Source organism: Dama dama, chromosome 4 (genome assembly GCF_033118175.1).
Source record: "Dama dama isolate Ldn47 chromosome 4, ASM3311817v1, whole genome shotgun sequence".
Taxonomy (NCBI): Eukaryota; Metazoa; Chordata; class Mammalia; order Artiodactyla; family Cervidae; genus Dama; species Dama dama.
The window spans coordinates 70,801,756-70,823,436 of NC_083684.1; the positions used below are offsets into that span (position 1 = coordinate 70,801,756).

The 21,681-nt window shown below is 42.3% G+C and overlaps 1 protein-coding gene across 1 annotated transcript; it reads right to left on the reverse strand.

The window, feature by feature from the left end:
- Positions 1–7,189: 7,189 nt before the first annotated feature.
- ZIM2 (zinc finger imprinted 2) lies at positions 7,190–15,969 on the reverse strand. Its single transcript, XM_061140390.1, has 6 exons — positions 15,591–15,969; positions 13,737–13,840; positions 13,084–13,131; positions 9,821–9,947; positions 9,533–9,625; positions 7,190–8,130 (listed from the first exon to the last, which is right to left on the reverse strand). The coding sequence occupies exons 1-6, from the start codon at positions 15,967–15,969 to the stop codon at positions 7,190–7,192; spliced, it is 1,692 nt and encodes a 563-aa protein (XP_060996373.1).
- Between the last annotated feature and the right edge of the window lie 5,712 nt (positions 15,970–21,681).

The window sequence follows — 21,681 nt, forward strand, 5'->3', positions numbered from 1 at the left end:
AATACATTCAAAGTAAATTCAATAATAGTTAGTGTATTTTATGTAATAAAAACTGCAGAATAAAACATTAATGTTTAGAGAAGGTTAGATTTTGTAGATTTTGTAGAAAGGATATCAGAAGGATTGAGCTATATAAAAATTGAAACCTTGTCAAAAAAATTATCCAAACAAACTGGGGGAAATGTTATGACCAAAATGAAGACAGATAATATCCTTATTATATAAAGAGACTGCTCAAATTGATTGGAAGATATTAAAGCCACACAGACAATGAATGCAAAGAGGAGAAATATAACTGCTTAAGAAGCTCAGTGGAAAATATTCAGTGTCCTTAAAAATGAAATAAATACAATTAAAATTAGATGTCCTTTCCCTTGTTAGATTAGCAAAGGTAAAAAGTACTCTTCACACATAATGCTAGCGAGAATGTGTGGAAAACACAGTGAAGAGTTAATGGCAGCAGTGCAAATCAGTATGTTTTCGAAAGCAAACTTAGATGTGTATCACGAACCTTAAACAACTATTCCCCTTCCAAAACAATTATTCCCCCTCTGATACAGGAACTCCCCTTTGGCGAAATCTTAAACAATCCTAAGTTTAGAAAAATATTTTAAGAACCAAAATGTTCATCACAGTCTTCTTTACAATTGTGAAAAACCAGAGCTAAATTAAACATTCAAACAGAGGGAGGGCCACACAGATAAATCTCTGGGCGTACTGTGCAGCCATGAACAAGGTGAAAACGGCTGACCGGGGTGACAGAGCGGTATGTAAGGTGTGCGATTATGTGGAAAAAACACGCCATGCCCACATGGGGTGATCATAGCTAAATGAAAACTATGAACATCTTAAAACAGGTAATACGGCCACACGTGTGCATAGGTGAGAGAACAGAGGTACCACGGAAACCAGACTTCCTCCCCACTACTCCCTAGAGACAAGCACCTCCATAGTCTGGTGATTATTTTTAAATTATAAGAAAACAGAGGACTTCCCTGGAGGTCCAGTGGTTAAGACCCTGCGCTTCCCAACACAGGGGGCTCAGGTTCAATCCTTGTTTGGGAAACTAAGATCCCGCATGCAGTATATGCAGCCAAAAAAAAATTATGAGAAAACAAACTAAAATGATCAAAACGGTACGGTGTTTATGATGTTTTGGAGTTGCGGGGGGGGGGGGGGGGATGGCAAGGCAGAGAGAGATCTACCTTTTCGTAAAATTGAAATTGTTTTTAATGAGTCAAGTACTGCTCTCAAATGAACAATAGGAATCCTTCAGAAATGCAAACTTTAAACAAAAAGGAAAACCAGTTCGTGCAAATCAGTTAAAAAAAAAAAGCACAAAGACAAAATAGTAAAATGGGCAAAAGGCCTAGATTATACACAGAGAAGTTTAAAAGCATACACGGGCGAGAGGGAATTCATGAGTTAGCAAGAATCACTTTTTTGGCTTATCAAACAGGCAGACATTTTGTTGGTTTAAGTAATAAATATCCAATGCTGGCAAAGTTGTTCAAATGCTTATTTATACCAGGCGTGGCAAAGACACTTCTTTGCAAATATGAACTGCTCAGTCTGTCTGATCTGTAGTGCTATGATGAGAAAGGCTGTGGCCAGTCTTCAGGTTCAGGGCCAGCGTGACTGATTAGCTATGCACATCCCTGCCCACCCACCTCCTGCCCTGCCCTTAGCTGGCGGCTGTGAGTGCTGCCCCTTGGGAAACAAATTCTGCACCATCTTTTGAGAAGCACAGAAATGCTTCTCACGTCTCATTTGGTAATACCACTTTTTGGAAATCTATCTTAAGCAAGCAACTACAAATACAATGCTTTATGATCTGTTAATCAAACCTTTATACCATTGTCATTTTTAAAAACTGTCATTACACATTAGTGAGAAAAAGAGAACTTCAAATCTGTAACTATATGAAAAATGCTTACTCAAAAGAAAAATTTTTTACATTACAGTGAATACTAAACATGGTAAGATGTGGTTGTGCCTGATGTATGGCTGTGGTTTATAATTCTGTGGTTTATCAGCTATCACTAACAGAACGTTAAGAACACCAAGTGCCTACTATGTACCAGGCACTGTTAGGCTCTGTTGCAAAGACAAGTTCCAGGCCTTTCAAGAGTTCCAAGGGGAGGCACTGTTACCGCATTTCCTAAGAAAGTGAGGTTAATCAGCTTCTGAGGAGGGGGCTGGCTCTGGCTTCAGCTTGGCCTGGCTCCAAAGCCCACGCTCTCCCTGCCCTGCCAAGGCGCTCCTCAGCCAGTGAACACAAGCATGGTCCTGGGTGTGTGCTCCGAAGAGAGCACCCCGGGGGGGGTTTATTAGCCTGCTGTGCTTCTGAAATTTTATTTAATATGCTTAATACTATTTAATGAGGAAAGTAAACCTAACACAACTGGTAAAATGAGGGTCTGAACAAACTACTTCATCTGTGGATCTTTCCAGGCCTGACATCAGGCCTCTTATTCCCTAAGGGGGGTTACAAGTGCAAATTCTTAATGGAGAAAGTGAGTATAGGGGAAAGTTGAGTAGTTCAGTTGCTCCCAAGAGAAAAAAAAAATCGAAAAATCTTTTAGACCTTGAGGAAAGAAGGCCAGGAGTGCTTCCAAAGCCTTCAAGATACATACACCTTTTGGCCCAGAAAGTCCATTGCTGGGAACTTCTCCTTGGGGAACACAACCACATGCAAAGACATCAGAGCAAGTTGCTGATGGAAATTTCAAGATTCAGGAGGTAATGGGGAAGCAGTGCACACGTAAAAGGTAGTTTCAGGTGTATAACACAGGGAGTGAGTATTCTTACACATTACGAAACAATCACCACAGTGAGCCCAGTTACCATCTGCCACCACAAAGCTGTCACAGTATTATTGACTATATTCCCTACTTGTACATTACATTCCTGTGACTTATTTTATACCTGGAAGTTTGTACTACTTAATCCTGTGCACCTTTCTGGTCTATCCCCCCATCCTCATATAATACAATATGTTAACTATAACTAAATAAAAACAGTAAAAGGTTCACAACGGAATGAAGAAAAGAGATAAAGAACAGTAACCCCAGTTTCCAGCCCTAGAAGTCTAGTGAAATAAACTAGGCCACATCTATGTATCCAAGTATCAGGCAGTCCTGAAAGATGAAACTGGGGGATATATTTAGGAATGTGGGAAGATGTTCATGATATATTAGAAGAAAAATTGCAACCTTTAAAATAGTATGTATTTAAAAATCTATATAAACCTATACACAGGAAAAAAAGTCTGAACAGTGTATACCTCTTTTAGCAGCAAGTATATCTAGGACAGGGAAATACAAATATTCAAAAAAAAAAAAACCCAAAACCTCAAAGATGATAGTATTTTCTAATCGTCTTCAACAGATATGTATTACTTGCATAATCAAAGAAAGCTTAAAACATGAGTGCTTCTAAATTAAAAAAAAATTAACCTGAGTATAAGAGTAGTGCCCAAACTGTCTGATGTTTTAGGAATTGGTTGGGAAAAGCTAGGAAGAATAGCATTATCCTTAGGGGCCCACTAGAACAGCAGCAAGAAAAGCAGCAAGGTGGGAGACGACAGGCTGAGGTGCCTGCCACCACGGGCAGCTTGAGTTCAGTTTGTAAAGTGTGGAGGCAGCGGCTTGTGCATATTCTATAAATTCCACCTAGTCCAGGGATGACCAGCACAGTTAACTATCCATGTTGTCACCGCTGCCGTCTGTGGTATGAAAGAAGCATTGGAACACAGTCAAGTCTGATGCTCCCTGGCTTTCTAGAGCTAAGTCCTCTTAAGAAGCCTTGGCCCAGGGCCCTCGATAAATGGCCCACAGCAGACCCCCTCAAAGAGTCTCCATCACCTCTTAATCCAAATATCTAAAGAGCACGATGGAGTAATGGAGGGAGGTACATAAAGAAAAGTCTAGAAGAGGTGGTGAAGAAGGAACATGCAGCTGGATCATGAAGAGTCCACGGATGGTGAAAACTCTGAAACCTTCCTGCCTGTGAATGGTACAGTGGCTTGGAGAATGACTTCAAGAGCCTAGACCTTTGGGAAGGGCAAAAAGCTAGACGGGATATGATATAAAGTACCCAAAACCACCTACGAGGTATTCTTGCCAAAGCAGCTGAAGATGAATCAAATTAAATTCTCCAGAGTTGAGCGCTAACTTCCATTTATAGAAAATACAGAGAGAGGGACAAGGTAAGGATACCACAGGAAGCAAACGGACACATTTAGAAGGGGTAACATTCCACAGGACAACTGACCTCGTTTCTGCCAGTACTACTTCCATAATCACACAAAGCTTTAAAAAAAAAATAAGAGCTAGAATGATGGTTGCAATGGCTGGAGGGAGAGGGAAATGGGGAGTTATTGTTTAATGGATACAGAATTTGAGTTTTTCAAGATGAAAAAGTCCTGAGTATCCACTGCACAATAATGTGACTCTACTTAACACTACTGTACACTTAAAAATGTTTGAGATGGTTAATTTTTTGTCATGTATTTATCAGAATTAAAAATAAATTAAAAAATGAGTGCCTCTAAATTTATAAAGTTAAACCTTAATATAAGCAACATAAAAACTGTTAGCCATATTAGGAATTGGGTGGAGAGAAATATATTTCTACATTATTCTTGGGGTCACAAAAGGCATTAAGAAAAAGTGAGAGGAGACTGCTTTAGATTAAGAGAAACTTGAAATAAGACAACCAAATGCAATCAATGGAGCACATTTGGATCCAGATTCAAAGAAGCCAGCTATAAAAGGACATCTCGCAAATGACTGGGAAAATATGATTACGGTCTGGTTAAGACACTTTGATTTAAAATTTTCCTTTTTAGGTAGATATACTGAAGTTTAAAAAACAGAGATGACACAATTGAAAGAGTGCTAAACAAATAATAATTGAGATAGTATGTAGATTTAGCAAAAATGGTGAAGGAAGAAATGAAATGGCAGACTGATAAGGGCGTGAGTAAAGCTATGATCCCGGGGAAAGAGGCAGATTTCACAAGGTGGCGGTGAGGTAGAAGTTATCATACAGAAATGACAGAGTTTTCTTGGAGTTGAATGGAGAGATTAAGGAAAAGTTACAACTGTTCAGAAAAGGATGGGGTCTTGTTGAAAAGGCACAGGAGCCAACTTGAAAGGATTCCCAGTGGCCAGAGCTGGAACAATTCTAAAATAAGTAATGGTCGTGTTGAATTACAGCCCTTGCCACAAATCCATCCTGATATAAATAAATTACTGAATAAAAATATAGGGAAGCAACTTTTCCTCACAGAATTCTAATTACTAAATGTAGAAGGGATGAGGAAAATTAAAAAATCACCATTATAATATGACAGAGTAAAAATGGCTGGAGGTAAAATCCACTTGCTAGATGCTAGAATTCAGTAGGTAAGTTTGAGGAGAAATTGGAAGCTCTCCTCAAAGTTTCTCCTGAGAGATATTTATAAATTACAAAGAGAAACAAGTAAAGGTTAATTAACAACATCAACAATAAGCCACACTGACATTATGTCCCTTTGAGGCAGTTGTGGCAGGATCAGAAACAAAGACACAGTGGGTGGGAGGGTGGCCTGGGGGAAGAAACAGGGTCAGTCAGTGACAGCTGTCTCATCAGGACCTTGGGAAAGGAGGAAGAGGGCTGTGAGTGAGCGCTCATGTGGAGCAAGTGCTCATTTGGCTGGTGCAGGTCCTAATAAGTCATGTTTGTTTTTAATTTCATGACTTTGGAGCCACACATCATAGATCAGAAATGGCATGATGAGAAAAAGCAAGGCAGTGAATAACAATAGACACAACCCACCCTGCCAGGCAAGGAGTTAGATTCTGAGACACCAGGTCCACCTAGTTCCCACGTGTCTTTGCATCCGACCATCATTCAAGTTGGTGATGCAAAACCTTTATGTTAGAACAGTATGGTATGAGAAATTTTCAGTGCACTCTGTGACTCATACCTTTGAGTGAAGTATGCCCAGCGTAGAAACAGGACTTTAGGTGAAGCTGGCTGTGCTGACGATTCCAGAGTCCAAGAACAGAAACAGTTTTAAAATACTGCTTCCTTTTTCAAAAATACAAAACCCCAAATAAACCCTCAAATATAAAATTACAAAAAATTCTATTTGATCAGTAGCAGATTTACGATCTACAAGACCAATTATAAGAAAGTGTTTAGCAAAAATATACTTCCCTGATCAGTGTCCCCAAAATTCACCTAATCCTAAATTGTAAAAGAAATGGCTATCAGAACTTCACTTTAAAAATCTTTTTGATCCCCTAATACTATAAGTGTCCCCATCAGATTTAACATGAAATAACATTGAAATTACTAAAAAGGAAGGTGGCTTGAGTCAGTACAGCTGTTACTTTCTTCAGAGAGGATGTGGCAGGAATAAAACAAACCTGGGTTGAGCATCAAGATTTAAAATAAGTATCTCATGGACTCTCAAAAACCAAATAATCGAACCAAACCAAGCTGGGGTTCAGTTCTTGCCCCATCACTTACAACCCAGGTCAAATCAAATGACAACTTGGAGTTTCAAGTTTGCTCTATCTGAAATATTAAATAAGTATTGTCAAACTAGGTGCAGTGCAGCATTCATTAAAAGAGCAAATCATACATATGGCAATGTTTTCAAAATTATGAACTACTATGTAAACACATTACCAATTACTTCAGCTTTGTGGACTGATCACTATAGGTACACCTCAAAAATCTTTTTACGATGCCCTCTGCTGATACATCCCATGTGGTAAAGATACTGTATGTGAACACTCCTGTAAAAACTCAGGCAACAGAGCTCCTGTCTGGAGCCCACCTGCCAGCCACAAATTTTTTGTCAGGATGTCAAAATTGAGGTTCTCCATTCTATGGACACCACCAGAGAAGGGCAAAATCTATCGGCTTCTTTCCCATGCAACAAAAATGCTCTGTAAGGTTTTCTGCTTCAGTGACTGACACACGTGCTGACTGTCCATCTGCAAAAAGATTGTTCTATCCCCTTGCAAGTGCTTGCTGTTTTCTGACTACACCATGACACATTTTCAAGTTGTTAACAAGATGGGATGGCTGTAGAAGACCTTCTTACATTCAGAGCACTCGAAGGGTCTCGCTCCAGGAGAAAGCCTAAGATGTTGAGAATGTTCTGACTGGAGGTTTTTCAACAGTAATGTCACTCAAGGGGCTTCTCTTGGAAATGGAGTTGGTAATGTTGAGTGAGGTAGGAGGGTCGGCTGAAACACCTCCCACACAGCTGGCACTGGTAAGGCCTCTCCTGGGCGTGAATCCTGTAGTGCTGGATGAGGTGTGAACTTTGACGGAACCTTTTGCCACAGTCGCAACACTGACAGGCTCTTTCTCCAACGTAGTCGTGCTGCCGCTTATATCGAATCAAATACATCTTGTTGCGGGGCAACTCAAGCGGTAGGTCTCTTGCTTCTTCGTGGGCTTTGAGATGCTGGAAAAGATGCGCAGCCTGGATAAAGGCTTTGCCGCACTGGAAACACTCATGGCAGTCCTGACTCTGAATTCTCACGCGGCCGTAGCCATCTGCACGCTGGGTCAAGGACTTCTCATCTGAGTGAGTCTTCTGATGTCTGGTGAGGTGTGGCATGAGGTAGAAGGCTTCCCCACACTGTTTACATACAAAGGGCTTCTTCCCCGTGTGGATCTGCTGGTGTTTCTCCCAGCCTGGTCGGGTACTAAAGTTTCTTTCACAAAATTCACATCTGTAGTGTTTGTTCTCTTGGAGGAAAAACAAGTTGTGGGCCAGCTGGGACCTGGTGCAGACTCCAGGAGTAGTGTGCTCCTGAGGATCCTTTCCAGGAAGACTCTCCGATGGCTGGTCAAGTTCTGAGCTTTTCTCTAGTTGATCACCCTCGTGGCTTCCTTCCTGAGCAAGGGTCTTGGGGTCACTTATTTCTGTGGGACTCAAAACTTCCACTGGCTTGACCTGTTGCGACTCCAGGGGATCATCAGCAGAAGACTCTCCTGTGTGGGCACACCCGGAGTCACCTGCCTCCAAATCCTCTATTCCTGCCCCCGAGGATGAGTTTTCTACAGGCAGGCTTTGCTCTGGAGTTAGATCTTTGGTTTCAGATTGTTCCTCCCAATCTAAAAGAAATGTAAAAGGTCCTCTACTATTTTTACTCAGAGATAAACATCATTATAGTAGAAACAGAAGAAAGAGACCAAAAATTACAGAATAGTTAGTACAGAGGTTCGAGCTTTCTGGGAACCTAAGGAGATAGTGGGAGAAGGATGGAGAAAAGAGTAAGCAAGGACAGGTGAGGGTGAGGCAGAAAAGACCACCTAGGAGGACTGAACACTGACAAAGATACCAGAGACACCGACAGGAGAATGAGCAGGAAGCCAGACAAAGAGGGGGGACTAGGGCTTGGCTGCAACTTCCAGACCATGCTTGGTACATCACTGCTGTTTGGAGGAACTAATGTAACTGTGGCCATAAAGGGATTCTATTGTCAAGTCAATCTGGGAGATACCGTATGATGCAAGTCAGTTTTCACTCTTGCAGGATTCTTCGGATCCCTTAACCAGCATCTCAGATCTCAAAGAGGGGAAATATATCTCTAACTGATCTTGTTAGGGAACACTTTTTTTTAAAAAAGAACCCTTATTATCATAATTCTGTAGGACTATTGGGGAGACACTGGGTACACCCGTCAACAACCTCTCACTCAGAATAAAGCAAGAGAATTCCAACTATTTTCTTGGCCCCCAATCTCTCGTTTTACCCATTCAATTTAACATTTATTAAACGTCGATTTTGAGCAAAGCATTATCCAACTGGATGTTCATAAGTCTGTATAAAGACTCTAAGCAGGCTATAAATGTACAAAAGGAGTTTGGGGAATTAATTGCATTTGGGAACAGAAAAAGATCAGGGAGGGGAAGGCATTAGGGCTCAGCAAGCAGAGAAGAGGGCGCCAAAGCTTATTCTGAGCAGACACTGAACTATCAAAGTACACAGTCCTGGGGAGCAGCAATACAGGGCTCTACTAGGAGTATCTATGAGAGATGAAGCTGAATGTGACTTTTAGGCCAGAATGTGACAGATTTAAATGTTTTGCTAGAAGTTTGGCTTTTCTTTTGAGAGTGGTAAGAACCTGATCAAAAGTTTGTGCTTTATAAAGTCAATTCCCTGAGTGGGGCTGGAAAGAGCAGTGGTATCACACCAAGGTTTTCGCTTGTCTCAGTGAGAGAGGCAAGACCTCTGATTTCTAGCTATCTGGGGAAAGGCACAAATGAATGCAGGGGCTTGAACAGTAGAGGATAGGGAAACTGGCCTCCCTGGAGCTGAGCAGGAGAGGAAGAGATGAGCTTTGGAGAGGAGATAAAAGAAGTACTGAGTGAGCATGATGTGATGAGGCCACATGAGCCCCTGACGTGAAAGCACCTACCAGTCTTCGTAAGCTGAGTGGGCTTTGAGGACCAGCTCCCAGCCCCCACTCACTGAGCAGGGCTGTCTCCCCAAGATTCCGGTCTCTCTGCTCACCTTGACATGTCATTGTACTCTCGTCTTCCTCCCTAGCATGTGATTCCTCCTCTTCCAGCTGTGAGATGATGTCAGGTTTAGGGAACTGGTACCCTGTTGAAGAAGGAGACTTATAACTTGGGGGTTCTGTCCTGTACCCTCAGGAACTCCCAGACTGGTTTCTAAAGACTCTGAGATAACAGGGAAAGTGCAAATTTACACACAAGAAAAATAAAGCCTGTTTCCAAATATTTTGCCACTAGGGACATATGCCAATGTTTGGAAACAATTCTGGTCATCACAGCTTACCGAGGGAGACCAGGTTCCTGTAATTTTCCAGCATCACCTCCCGGTAGATGTTCCTCTGAGAAGCACTGAGGTAGGGTAATTCCTCTGGACTGAAGTTCACAGCCATATCCTCGAAAGTCACCAACTCCTGAAATGCCAGACATACTCCTAAATGACTGAAATCCGGAATTGTCCCAAAGAGGGGAAAGGTGCCTGCTAAGAGGGGACTGACCATGAAGCAGACATTCAGACAAGCAGAAAGATTCTAATCCAAAGGTTTCAGGGACCTAGAAGTGTATCTTTCCTTTAAGTCTTTCTCATTAAAATGTTTTCTTCTCTGCAATCACCCTCTGTTTTTTTCAGTCTCCTAACTTTATAGAGGCTATCAATGGCTAAGTCAAAGATCTCTCTTGGGAAATGTCACACTGCACTTGAAAATATGTGGGTTATTTTCCAATATCTTTTGGTATTAATTTCTAACATAATTCCACAGTGATAAGAGAACAGACTGTATATGATTTCAATACCTTCAGACCATGAAATGTTTGCACTTTGTTTTATGTCCCCGGATATGTTCCAGTGTCTCCTAGTTTATAGTCTATGGGAACTTGAATACAATTTGGATTCTCTTGTGTGTGAAAACTATATAAATCTGAATTATGTTCAATTGGTTCATAGTGCTTTTCAGATCTACTGTATCCTTCCACTTTTATTCATTCTATTAATTTTGAGTTTGATATTGAAAGTCCAACTAAAAATCTTAATTTATCTACTTAAAAATAATTGTAATTTATAGTGGAAGTTCCCTCATAGCTCAGTTGGTAAAGAATATGCCTGCAATGCAGGAGACTAGGGTTTGATTCCTGGGTCGGGAAGACCCCTGGAGAAAGAAATGGCAACCCACTCTAGTATTCTTGCCTGGAGAATCCCGTGGACAGATTATCTTGGCAGGCTGCAGTCCATGTGGTCACAAGAATTGGACATGACTTAGCAACTAAACCACCAATCACCACATAGTGGAACTATATGTAACTTTGTTCTGAACTCTCCAAGACTCCTGTAAATGTGTTATCATACGATCATAATTTAAAACATAAAAAAGAAAGAGAAAAGAGAAGTATATCTTTCTTTTGTCTTGAAGTCTGAGAGAAGTGGGAATATTTCTAAGATAGCTCCTGTTGCTAATTTCTAGAGATTTGTGTTGAAGGAGAAAGATCCTTTTAAGTTCCTCTATAATGACAGAAAAATGTGAATAAAAGCTGAGCAGTATACCTCAATCTCAGGAAAAAGAGACAGTTGGGTTTAAGTTCTGGTTCTCTCTTCTAAGCTCTGTGAGTGTGGATAGGTTAAGTCTCAGTGACTCATCCATAAAACACAAACAGCTCATAAATATGAAGAGAGAGCCAATCTTATTATAACAAGAAAATGCATTTCAAAATGACAAAGTATGACTTTATACCCATTCAGCTGACAAAAATTAGGAAGTCTGACAATACCAAATACTGTCTAGAATGTGGACTCTTGGTGGTGGTGGTTTAGTTGCTCAATCGTGTCTGACTCTTTGAGACCCATCCACTGTAGGAAAGCTCTTTTGTCCATGGGATTTCCAAGGCAAGAATACTAGAGAGAGGGTTCCCATTTCTTTTCCAGGGGATCTTTCTGACCAAGGATTGAACCTCCATCTCCTGCACTGCAGGCAGATTCTTTACTGACTAAGCCATCAAGGAAAACCTTAGAATATGGGCTTTTGAGACCTCTTCAGTTCAGCTCAGTTCACATGCTCAGTCGTGTCTGACTCTGCAACCCCACAAACCACAGCACGCCAAGTCTCCCTGTCCATCACCAACTCCCGGAGTCCACCCAAACCCATGTCCACTGAGTCGCTGATGCCATCCAGCCATCTCTTCCTCTGCTAAAAGTGAAGTTGCTCAGTTGTGTGTGACTCTTGGTGACCCCATGGACTGTAGCCCACCAGGCTCCTCTGTCCATGGGATTTTCCAGACAAGAGAACTGGAAAGGGTTGCCATTTCCTTCTCCAGGGGATCATCTTGATCCAGGGATTGAACCCAGGTCTCCCACACTGCAGGTGGACTCTTTACCATCTGAGCCACCAGGGAAATGTAAATTGGTAAACCACTTTTGGTCCAGAAATATACCTATTCCTAGGTATATCTGCTCATGTGTACTGTCTTATAACCTCCAAAATCTAGGAAAGGCTCAAACATTCATTTATGGTAGAAGAAATAAATGTATTATGATATTGGGGCTCCCCGGTGGCTCAGATGGTAAAGAATCTGCCTGCAATGCAGGAGACCTGGGTTTAATCCCTGAGTCGAGAAGATCCCCTAGAGAAAGGAATGGCAACCCACTCTAGTATTCTTGCCTAGAGAATTCCATGGACAGAGGAGACTGGCAGGCTACAATCCCTGTGGTTGCAAAAAGTCAGACACAACTGAGTAACTCAGTTCAGTTCAGCATCAATTCTTAAGCCCTCAGCTTTCTTTACAGACCAACTCTCACATCCATATATGACCACTGGAAAAACCATGGCCTTGACTAGATGGACCTTTGTTGACAAAGTAATGTCTCTGCTTTTTAATATGCTGTCTAGGTTGGTCATAACTTTCCTTCCAAGGAGTAAGCGTCTTTCAATTTCATGGCTGCAGTTACCATCTGCAGTTATTTTAGAGCCCCCAAAAATAAAGTCAGCCACTGTTTCTTCATCTATTTGCCATGAAGAGATGGGACCAGATGCCATGATCACTGAGCAACTAACACACATATAATCACACCACGTGTGTGATTATTCCGTGTCAACACGGAATAATAATCCAGTAATACAAACTAATTAATTGCAATTACATGCAACATTTTTGGTAACAGAAGGGTGAATGTAAAAAGCAGGTATTGGAAGACTACATAAGACTATGATACCCATTTTACTAATATACGTCTGTTGTGTTTTCATGGAAACATTATGCAGATCAGTGAACTAGAGAGCATGTACTGACTGCCCAGCTTCTATAGAGGGCTTTACTTGGCTCACATGTGTTTTTTATCCTTTTTCACAATTTTCCAACACCAAAACATTGGTATAATTCATATTATTAGTTGGATTTTTTTGACTTCTCTTTAAAAAATCAGAAGATCTAGAGACCTGGGTCCACATTCTCACATGGCACCATCAGCTGAAGCTGAGCCACAGCTGCACATGCACAGCCTTAGATGGGGCAGGTGCCCCCCTGTTTGTCATAATCCACCCACTTACAAGTTCTTTTTATTACCTCAGTAGTCTCTGTGGGCAGCTTCACTTGGGATCCTTGACACGAACACTGTAGGGACAGAGGGCTATTCTCAGGAACAGATCATCTAGAACAACGTTTCTCAACCCTTTTCCCCTTATCTCTCCCTCAAGGAGCATTTTTAAACACTTTGTTTTCCTAATTGTCAAACGCCTTCCCCCCCACCCATGAATTTTTTTCTAAAGGAAGCACAGCATGTTAGCTTCTTCTAGGTTTCAAAACACAATTTAACAAGAATATTAAGGAGCCAATTTTTAAAAATTCACAACAGTTATTTCATATATAAAAAGGAGCATAACAGTACAAATCACATGAGGGTTGCTTTGACTAAATCAAAAGTGGAGATAAAATGGAATAACAATGAAAAATTAATTCGAGAGATAGGAAAAGAGAGAAAACATTAAAGATATGCTATGTGGGGGTGGCAATAAGTGTGAGAAAAAGCAGGAAAGCAAATACAAAGAGTCAGAAGACAATTCTGATACAGGAGCCAGGGAAAGGCTCAGTTAGGTAAAGTTTATATAAAGGCTTTAAGGAAATGAGGAAGTTTAATTAGATAGCGGAGGTCAAGATATCAGAAAGGGAAGCTCCGCTCCTCACACTGGAGAACTAAGTCAGAAGAAAACCTGACTCACCTGAGATCTAACAAGTGGCTTACTGTCAGACATCTCTGTGTCCTTCTTTTGGTGTTCTGTGGTGTTTCTCTTTTCTGCAAGAACAGAGTTCTGAGCAGAGGAATCTAGAAGGGAGAAGGAATGACCACAGAGTTGAGTTCAGTCTGGCAGCACCTACAGACACAGGGAGTAGCCTGCCAACCCCTCACCTACCATGGGCAGAAGCAGCACTTCCTATGACAAGAGAAAGACCAGAAAAATATTTCTCAGCTCAGTGTGGCAATTCCAGAGAAGAGGTTTGGTTATCTCCCACCTCTAAACGCTTCCATTGATTTTCAGTGCCTTCCAAATAAAGCAAAAGTTCCCTCTTTATTTGTATCAATGATCCTAGCTTCACTGTCCATTTAGTCACCAGGGAACCTCAGTTTCTCAATTGTAACATGAAAATTATGATAATATCTCTAATTCTACGGGCTCCTGTAAGGATTAAACATTACATATGTGAAGCAGAAAGCAGGCATTTAAAAAAAATCCGTCAACTCTTTTTACTACATCTTTTTCACTCAGGAATCTAGAAGACAACCACACCTTCCCTTACGAAACCTGAAGTCCTTCCTTGCTTGTGGTCTGTTTCCAAGAGTACCTTTTACTATTCTATAGTTTCTTTCTTATACCCTAGCAAGCTCTTTCCATTCTCTTGAATTTCAGCTCCATCAAAGGCTGTGCCTTTGACCAAGTTTAAAAATTCTGTGGGACAATATGCCCTATGTCCACTGGAGGCAGTATAACAGCCTTGATTAATAGGAGGACAGACTCTGGAGCCAGCCATGCAGGTCTGAACCCTGACTGCCAATTACTATTAATAATGTGGACCACAGGCAAGTTGGACTTCCCTGGTGGCTCAGATGTAATCCCTTGGAGAAATAAATGACAACCCACTCCAGTCTTTTTGCATGGAGAATTCCACTGGCGAGGAGCCTGACAGGCTATGGGGTCAAAAAGTCAGACACAACTGAACGACTAGCACTTTCACAGCTAAGTTATTCAACCTCCCTGTGCCTCTGTCTTCTCATCTGTGGAATGAGGGTAATACCTATTTCAAGAACTACTAACAGAAGTAAAGCACTATTATAAAATATTTAGAATGTAGTACATTTTAACTGTTCAACATGTTTACTATTAGCATCTTCAAAATTCTTTTAATGAATGCAGGTGCACAGAACTGGACTAATCAAAATCTTTGAAACATCAGCATTCAGCCATACATGACCCTCATGTTTATTTCAAATTTACTTGTTTTTACTTTTCAATGTAATCAACCCATTCCACTGGTTCACATCCCAGTCTTGTTCCCTTGCCTTTCTCTCCTTGTCTATTTATATATATACAAACAATGCTTTTAGTATACATTTCATTCAGCTTTGTTTTTAGTATCAATTTCATTCAAAGGGCTATTAGGAGTGAATGGCTTTCTTCTATCATCACTGAAATGCCCTTAGTTCCAATCTAGTAACTTTGAGCTTCTAAGAGACCAGTCAAATTTTGACAGAATTTAAATTTCAGGTCTCATATCTCCCATATTGCATGGCCTCTTTTTTTTTTTTTTTTTACTGTGTACTGTTTTGTGTTGACACTAAGGTTTAGGCTCAAACTGAAATGCGGAAGAGGGGGGAACAAAGCAGAGAGAAGGCATACTCTCAGAAAACAGCATTAAAAGCAAAAGCCAAACCTCAAGTTTTTTTCATTTCACATAAGATTAGGCAGATTAGACTGGAGATTATAAAATTCATTCACTCATTCATTTAACAAGTTTTTATTTAGCTCCCTCTTACATACCAGGCATACAGCAAATGTTCAAAAAGTCCCTCCTCTTACCTTCCTCCTCACATGCTTGGATCAAGTTTGCCACCAGGTCTCCTGCTTCCTTGCTGCTCTTGGGCTGTTTTGACCTTACCCATATCTGAACCTTCTTTGGCAAGGTATTTAGAAACTGCTCCAGCACCAGCTGCTCCATCATCTGCTCTTTGGTGTGGATCTCTGGCTGCAGCCATCGCCAGCAGAGCTCCTGGATTTGACTCACAGCTTGGTGAGGCCCTGTCACTGACAGGGACTGAAAATACCTAAGGTTTTGATGAGAAGTTCTTGGAGCCTCTGGGTTTCTTATGGGGGTGGTTTCTGGATTTTTTTCTTGATCACGTAGATGAACGAGCTGGGGATTCCTCGAGGTATCCGAAACCTCTTTCACGTGGTGCATTTTTACAGCTTGATCCTTCAAAGGATGGAGATACTCTAAAAGGCAGGCTGCTTCAAAGCACAGTTATGGAAGGTGATGGGCTGAGTTGTATCAGATGAAGAAAAGAGCCAGAAACCTTAGGATCTGCAGAAATTACACAGAGAGACTCACAAATGGCTTGCACAGTTTAACTGGACAGTAGAGGTTATGTGAATCAAAGGAAGTTAGTTCATTTCACAGAAATGCCTAAATGAATATTCACACAGATTTGCACATCTACAGACAGGTTGTTGCCTCAGTCACAGTATCAGGTCTAGAATATCCACAGACACGGGCTAGAAAAATCTCAGAAATGGCACTGAAGGAAAGAGACTTGAACCTCAAACCACAATGAACTGAACTAACTGATGAACCACATAAGAATATCATTTTTAAAAATGAGTTAATACAAAATGAGGAAAGATTGTTACAATACATTCATCCTACAAAGGACTGGATTCATATGCAAAACATATAAAGAAATCATACAAATCTGTAAGAAAAAGGCAGAGATCAGTTAAATATTCAAATATATTTTCTTATTTCTTTATTTAAACATTTTAATTCTTTAGCTAGAAGTTAGTCTGGAAAAAAAAAAAAGTTAGTCTGGGATAACATATGAGAAGACTGTAATTTTTTCTAAATACTTTTCCCCCTACCATCAATTTTAAATTTATTACTTCCTTTTTTTAGATGTATGATATCCCCACTGAACTGAATTTCTGTCTCTACAAACTGCAGCGTAAGATTCTGAGAAAGGAGTAGCAGAAATGACTGAAATCCTGGCAGCCAGCCTCCCTAGGCTAGCCAGGTCCCAAGCTAGAGCAGAGTCACAATCCTTTCTCCTCGCCTAGAGAGGAAAAAGTAGGGATAAAAGCAGCTAATGTTAAATACTTGGAGGAAAAAAAAAAAGCCAAAGAGTCCCTAAAAAACATATGAGTGGTGGTAGGCTTCTTGATTTCAGAGTAGGGAAGAAATTCCAGAGAAATGGGGATGAGTGTTGGGAGAAGGGAGTGGAGACCAAGAGATTCCAGGTGGGCAGAGGCTGTGGCAGGAGGAAGCAGGGACTGAAGGGAGCCACCTAAAGAGAAGTGCTGAGGTATGGGGAAAGGAGTAAAGCAAGGCCAGGCAGAACGCAGAGCTGAAGCAGAGGAGAAGGGGGGCAAGGTAAAGAGGAAGAACCAGTCTGGGCTAGGAGAGGTGTCCAGGGAGTAGGCACCCAGAGAGAAGGGGTGGAACTGAGGTAAAGGGGGAGCAGAAAGGAGAGGCAGAACTAAGGAGAGGGAGGGGGCCAGGACGGAGGGAAGCGGAGCAGGAAGGGGCAGGAAGGAAGGACCAGAGCCAAGGCAGAAGTGGGGGACAGCAGGAAGGCTGAGGGAAGGTGAGGGCTGGGAACGGAGAAGTGGGGCCAGAGCCAGGGGGGAAACACAGATGAAGGTGGGACAGAAGGTAAAGGGGGAGCTGAATGAAGAAGCGCCTCTGAGCTAGGTAAAGGGGGTGGAGCCGGGAGAGAGGCAGGAGCAGGGCAGAGGAGAGGGAGAAAGGCAGGGCCAAGGCTGAGGGCACAGTCTTGAGAGGAGAGGTGGGGGCCTAAGGAAAGGGGGGGTCTGAATGTGGGGGAGGCTGGAGGGAAGGGACAGGGGGTTTGGAAAGGAACGGGGGTCTTCAAAGGGGAAGAAGGGTGGTTCTGGTGGGGGAGAGCTAGAGTGGGGTCCTAGAGGGAGGGCTGAGGGGCATCCTCGAAGGGGAGGGTGGAGGTCCTCAAGGCGGAAGGAGGGTATCCTGAGGGGAAGGCAGGGGGTATTTGAGGGGGAAAACTGGGGGATCCTCGAAACGAGGGGGCGGGAAGGGAAGGGAGGGATCCTCGAGGGGGAAGGAGGGTTTTCTAAGGCAGGAGTCCTTGAGGAGACCAACAGGTGTCTCTCAAGGGGAAGGCCCGTGGGGTCCTCGAAGGGGAGGGCAGGGATCCGAAAGGAGGGGGAGGGGCCTCAAGGACCAAGGAGCGCGTTCTGGGCGGGGGGGCCCTAAAAAGGGACGGTCTGTGGGGTCCTGGGGGGGGGTGGTGGGCAAGGAAGGTGTTCGACGCGGGAGGACGAGGGCGGGCGGACCCGTCCTTCCGGAAGGCCTTGAGGCCGAGGAAGCATTGGCAGGAAGCCGGGGCGTGAGCAGCTGGGAGGCCGCCGCGTCCTCCTCAGAGCCGACTCCGCCCGCGCGGCCTCCCCTCAGGGCCGCTACTTCGCGCCTCCCTTCCCATCGACTGCCCCGCGAAGGGGCCCGTCTGCCCGGCGTCCTCTAAGGGACGCCCGCGCCTCCCTGCCCGCGAGCCGTCCTCTCGCCTCCAGCTCCCCTCCCTCGCGTCCGGACCCGGGCCGCCGCGCGCTCACCTCGCAGACGGACAGCCTCGCCTGACCGAACCTCTCCACCTCGGACTTGCCGCGCAAACCCGCGACGCATGCGCAACGTGCGGTCTGCGCGTGCGCACTGTGGGACGGCCGGAGCGCCGCACAGAAAACGCAGGCCGCTTCCGGCCGGCTCCGCTGGGGGGCCCGCGAGGACCACGCTGCATTGGGAGGGCTGGGAGGGGCCGGAGGACTACTTCCTTTAGATGCTTTACTAATTTTTTCAGTAGTTAGCAAGTGGTTTAAAATTTTAAAAAAATAAACAGTATGCAGTGAAAAGCCTTCTCACCAAATTTTTATGCTATAAACCATGTAACAGGTGACCGGTGTAATTAGTTGAATATTTATGAATAATTATATTGAATAATTATGAAAGCTTGAACATGTTGTCAGTGTCCTTCCACAGTGTCTTTGTGTATATGTAAATAGAGATATATGTGTATATACATATGTACATTATACACACATACCTGTGGTTATCATTGATATAAATATCTATACTATTTTATACTATAAATTCGGTATATATATATATATCTGTAATAGATATAAATATTTTAAAATATAAAATATATTTTCTAAATAAGAAATGTGACGATATAACAATCTATAATGTGACACAATGTGGTATATACTGTAGCTTAAAATGTGTATTTAAGTAATATAAGTACTTCCTTGATAGTAATATAAGGATTCCCTGGAAGCTCAGTTGGTAAAGAATCCATCTGCAATGCAGGAGAGCTGGTTCGATTCCTGGGTCAGGAAGATCCACTGGAGAAGGGATAAGCCACCTACTCCAGTATTCTTGGGCTTCCCTTGAGGCTCAGCTGGTAAAGAATCTGCCAGTAATGCAGGAGATGCTGGTTCGATCCCTGGGTAGGGGAGATCCCCTGGAGAAAAGAACGGCTCCTCCAGTATTCTTGCCTGGAGAATTTTATGGACTGTTGAGTCCATGGGGTCTCAAAGACACGACTGACTGACTTTCACTTAAGTAATATATAATACATATATCATGATGACACATAGATTCATATTATATATAATTAAATATTTGTACAAATATAATACATATATTTTTATGTTTGCAAAAATAGTCATAGTCTCATTTCCTACCCTTTTTATACAGAAGGTGGCAGACTGTACACATTGTTCTATGCCTTAATTTTTTCCTTATCTCAGCTTTTTCTATCAGTACAAAGAGAATTTGCCTACTGTTTTTGAACAGCTGTTTGAATTCTGTTGTACTGTTGTTGTGACTTGATTTATTTAACCCTTTATTTAACCTGTTCCTGACTTTTGGGTGGTTGAGTTGTTTTCAGCCCTTTGCTACCAGTATTCTGTGCAAAACTATGAGCTTCAGCAGTTCTGCTGGTGTGTAAACCTTCTGGGAAGATAAAGCCCCTGGAGTGGAATTGCTGAGCCACAGTGCACAAGTGTGTGTCATTTTGATAGAGATTTCTAAGCTGACTTCCATAGACACTTGCATCTCAGACCCCCACCAGCCTATGTGAGCAACCCGGCATTCTCAGTGTTATAGGATTCTTTTTCAGTTTTTCCAAAACTAGGGTTGAGAAATTTTCCTTGAGCAAGGTAGAATATGTTTTCCTGTGTTGAGAAGCCATTTGTATTTAACTAAAGAATATCTATTAGGGCCTCAAGATATGTAGGGAAAGTATAGTGAAACGTGCAATAATTATTTACTTGATTATGATGATGATGACATAATGGTTAATATTCTTGACACTGACCTGTGACAAAAATTAACTCAAAATGGATCACACAGCCAAATGCAAAACCAAAACTAGAAAATTCCAGGAAGAGAACTTAAGAGAAAACCTATGACCTGAGATTTGGTGATGACTTTTTAGGTATACGCATGCAGCTCACAAACCCCTGGTGTGGGGGATTCCCCAGAAGTGCTCTCCTATATATTTTATCTGAAAACCTACAATTTGGAGGTAATTTAAGCTCTCTGAGCCTCAGTTTGTCCTTCGAGATTAAAAGGACAGCAAGTTATTAAATGTAAGGATTAAAATATGTGGAGGTGGAAAATCTTTTCTTCCACCTGTTGAAGGTCACTGGGTGGGTCTGAAAATTAACCAACAATGACAGATTAACAGTAGAAAAGCTTACAGCTTATTTTAATATGTTTTAAGTGACACAGGAGCCTTCCTAAAGAAATGAAGATCTAAAGAAACAGCCTTGAGTATTTCAAACTAGATTTGATGAGGCGTGGATAGTTGTGGAAGAATATGATAGGTTAAGGAAAAAGAGGTAAGTGTAATAAGCTGGCAGAAACTTAGCAAGGCCTGTGTGTTAGGCTTCTTCTTGGAAGTATTCCTCAGCCTTTGGAGATAAGAATGCTCCTTTCCTCCTGGTATAGGGAGGGTACCTCTCCCATGAGGGAATTATGACTTGTTTCACAGAAGAAGGGGGAAGGGGAAGTGAGAGTGAGCTTCCTGCTTCTGCTGTTTTCTCAAACTGCTTCACCTTCAATATGCCAGGTGCCATATTTTGGGGTGAGGTATCCTGAACCCCATCACATGTCAAATGATTAAGGTGGTGTCTGAGATCTATACAGGCAGTTTATATGTTGGCTACAATTTTATTAGAAGACTCTTGAGAGTCCCTTAGACTGCAAGGAGATCAATCCTAAAGGATTGATCAGTCAATCCTAAAGGAAATCAACTCTGAATATTCATCAGAAGGACTGACATTGAAGCTGAAGCTCCGATACTTTGGCCACCTGATTCGAAGAGCAGACTCCTTGGGAAAGACCCTGATGCTGGGAAAGACTGAAGGCAAGAGAAGAAGGAGGCAATAGAGGATGAGATGATTGGATGGCATCACTGACTCACTGGACATGAGCTTGGGTGGACTCTGGGAGTTGGTGATGGACAGGTGTCGGGAGCCGCCAGGATGCACCCAGTCCGTGACAAGGTCATGGGACGAGAGAGGAACCTGCAAGGCAGCTCTTCCCCTTGAGGTTGTCCCGGGGGCCCGGTATGTCCCTTTCTTCCTTCTGTCTTACTGTTGTTGGGCTTTCTATTAATTTTTGGAAATATATAGTAATAAGGCCTCGCTGGAAAAGTCCAAGTCTTTTTGGAAATGCTCAAGATTGCTCTGGCTCAGGACACAACCATAAACATCAAGTCATAAAAGAAAAGGCCACAGGTATAGTTTGGCTGCTTGCTTAAAAGATTATAATGTTCTAGAATAGAAAAGAGTAGAGGTGTTTAGATTTAGAAATAGATATACTGCTTTAGTTTACTTGCTCCTTGGTTGAAACGGTTTT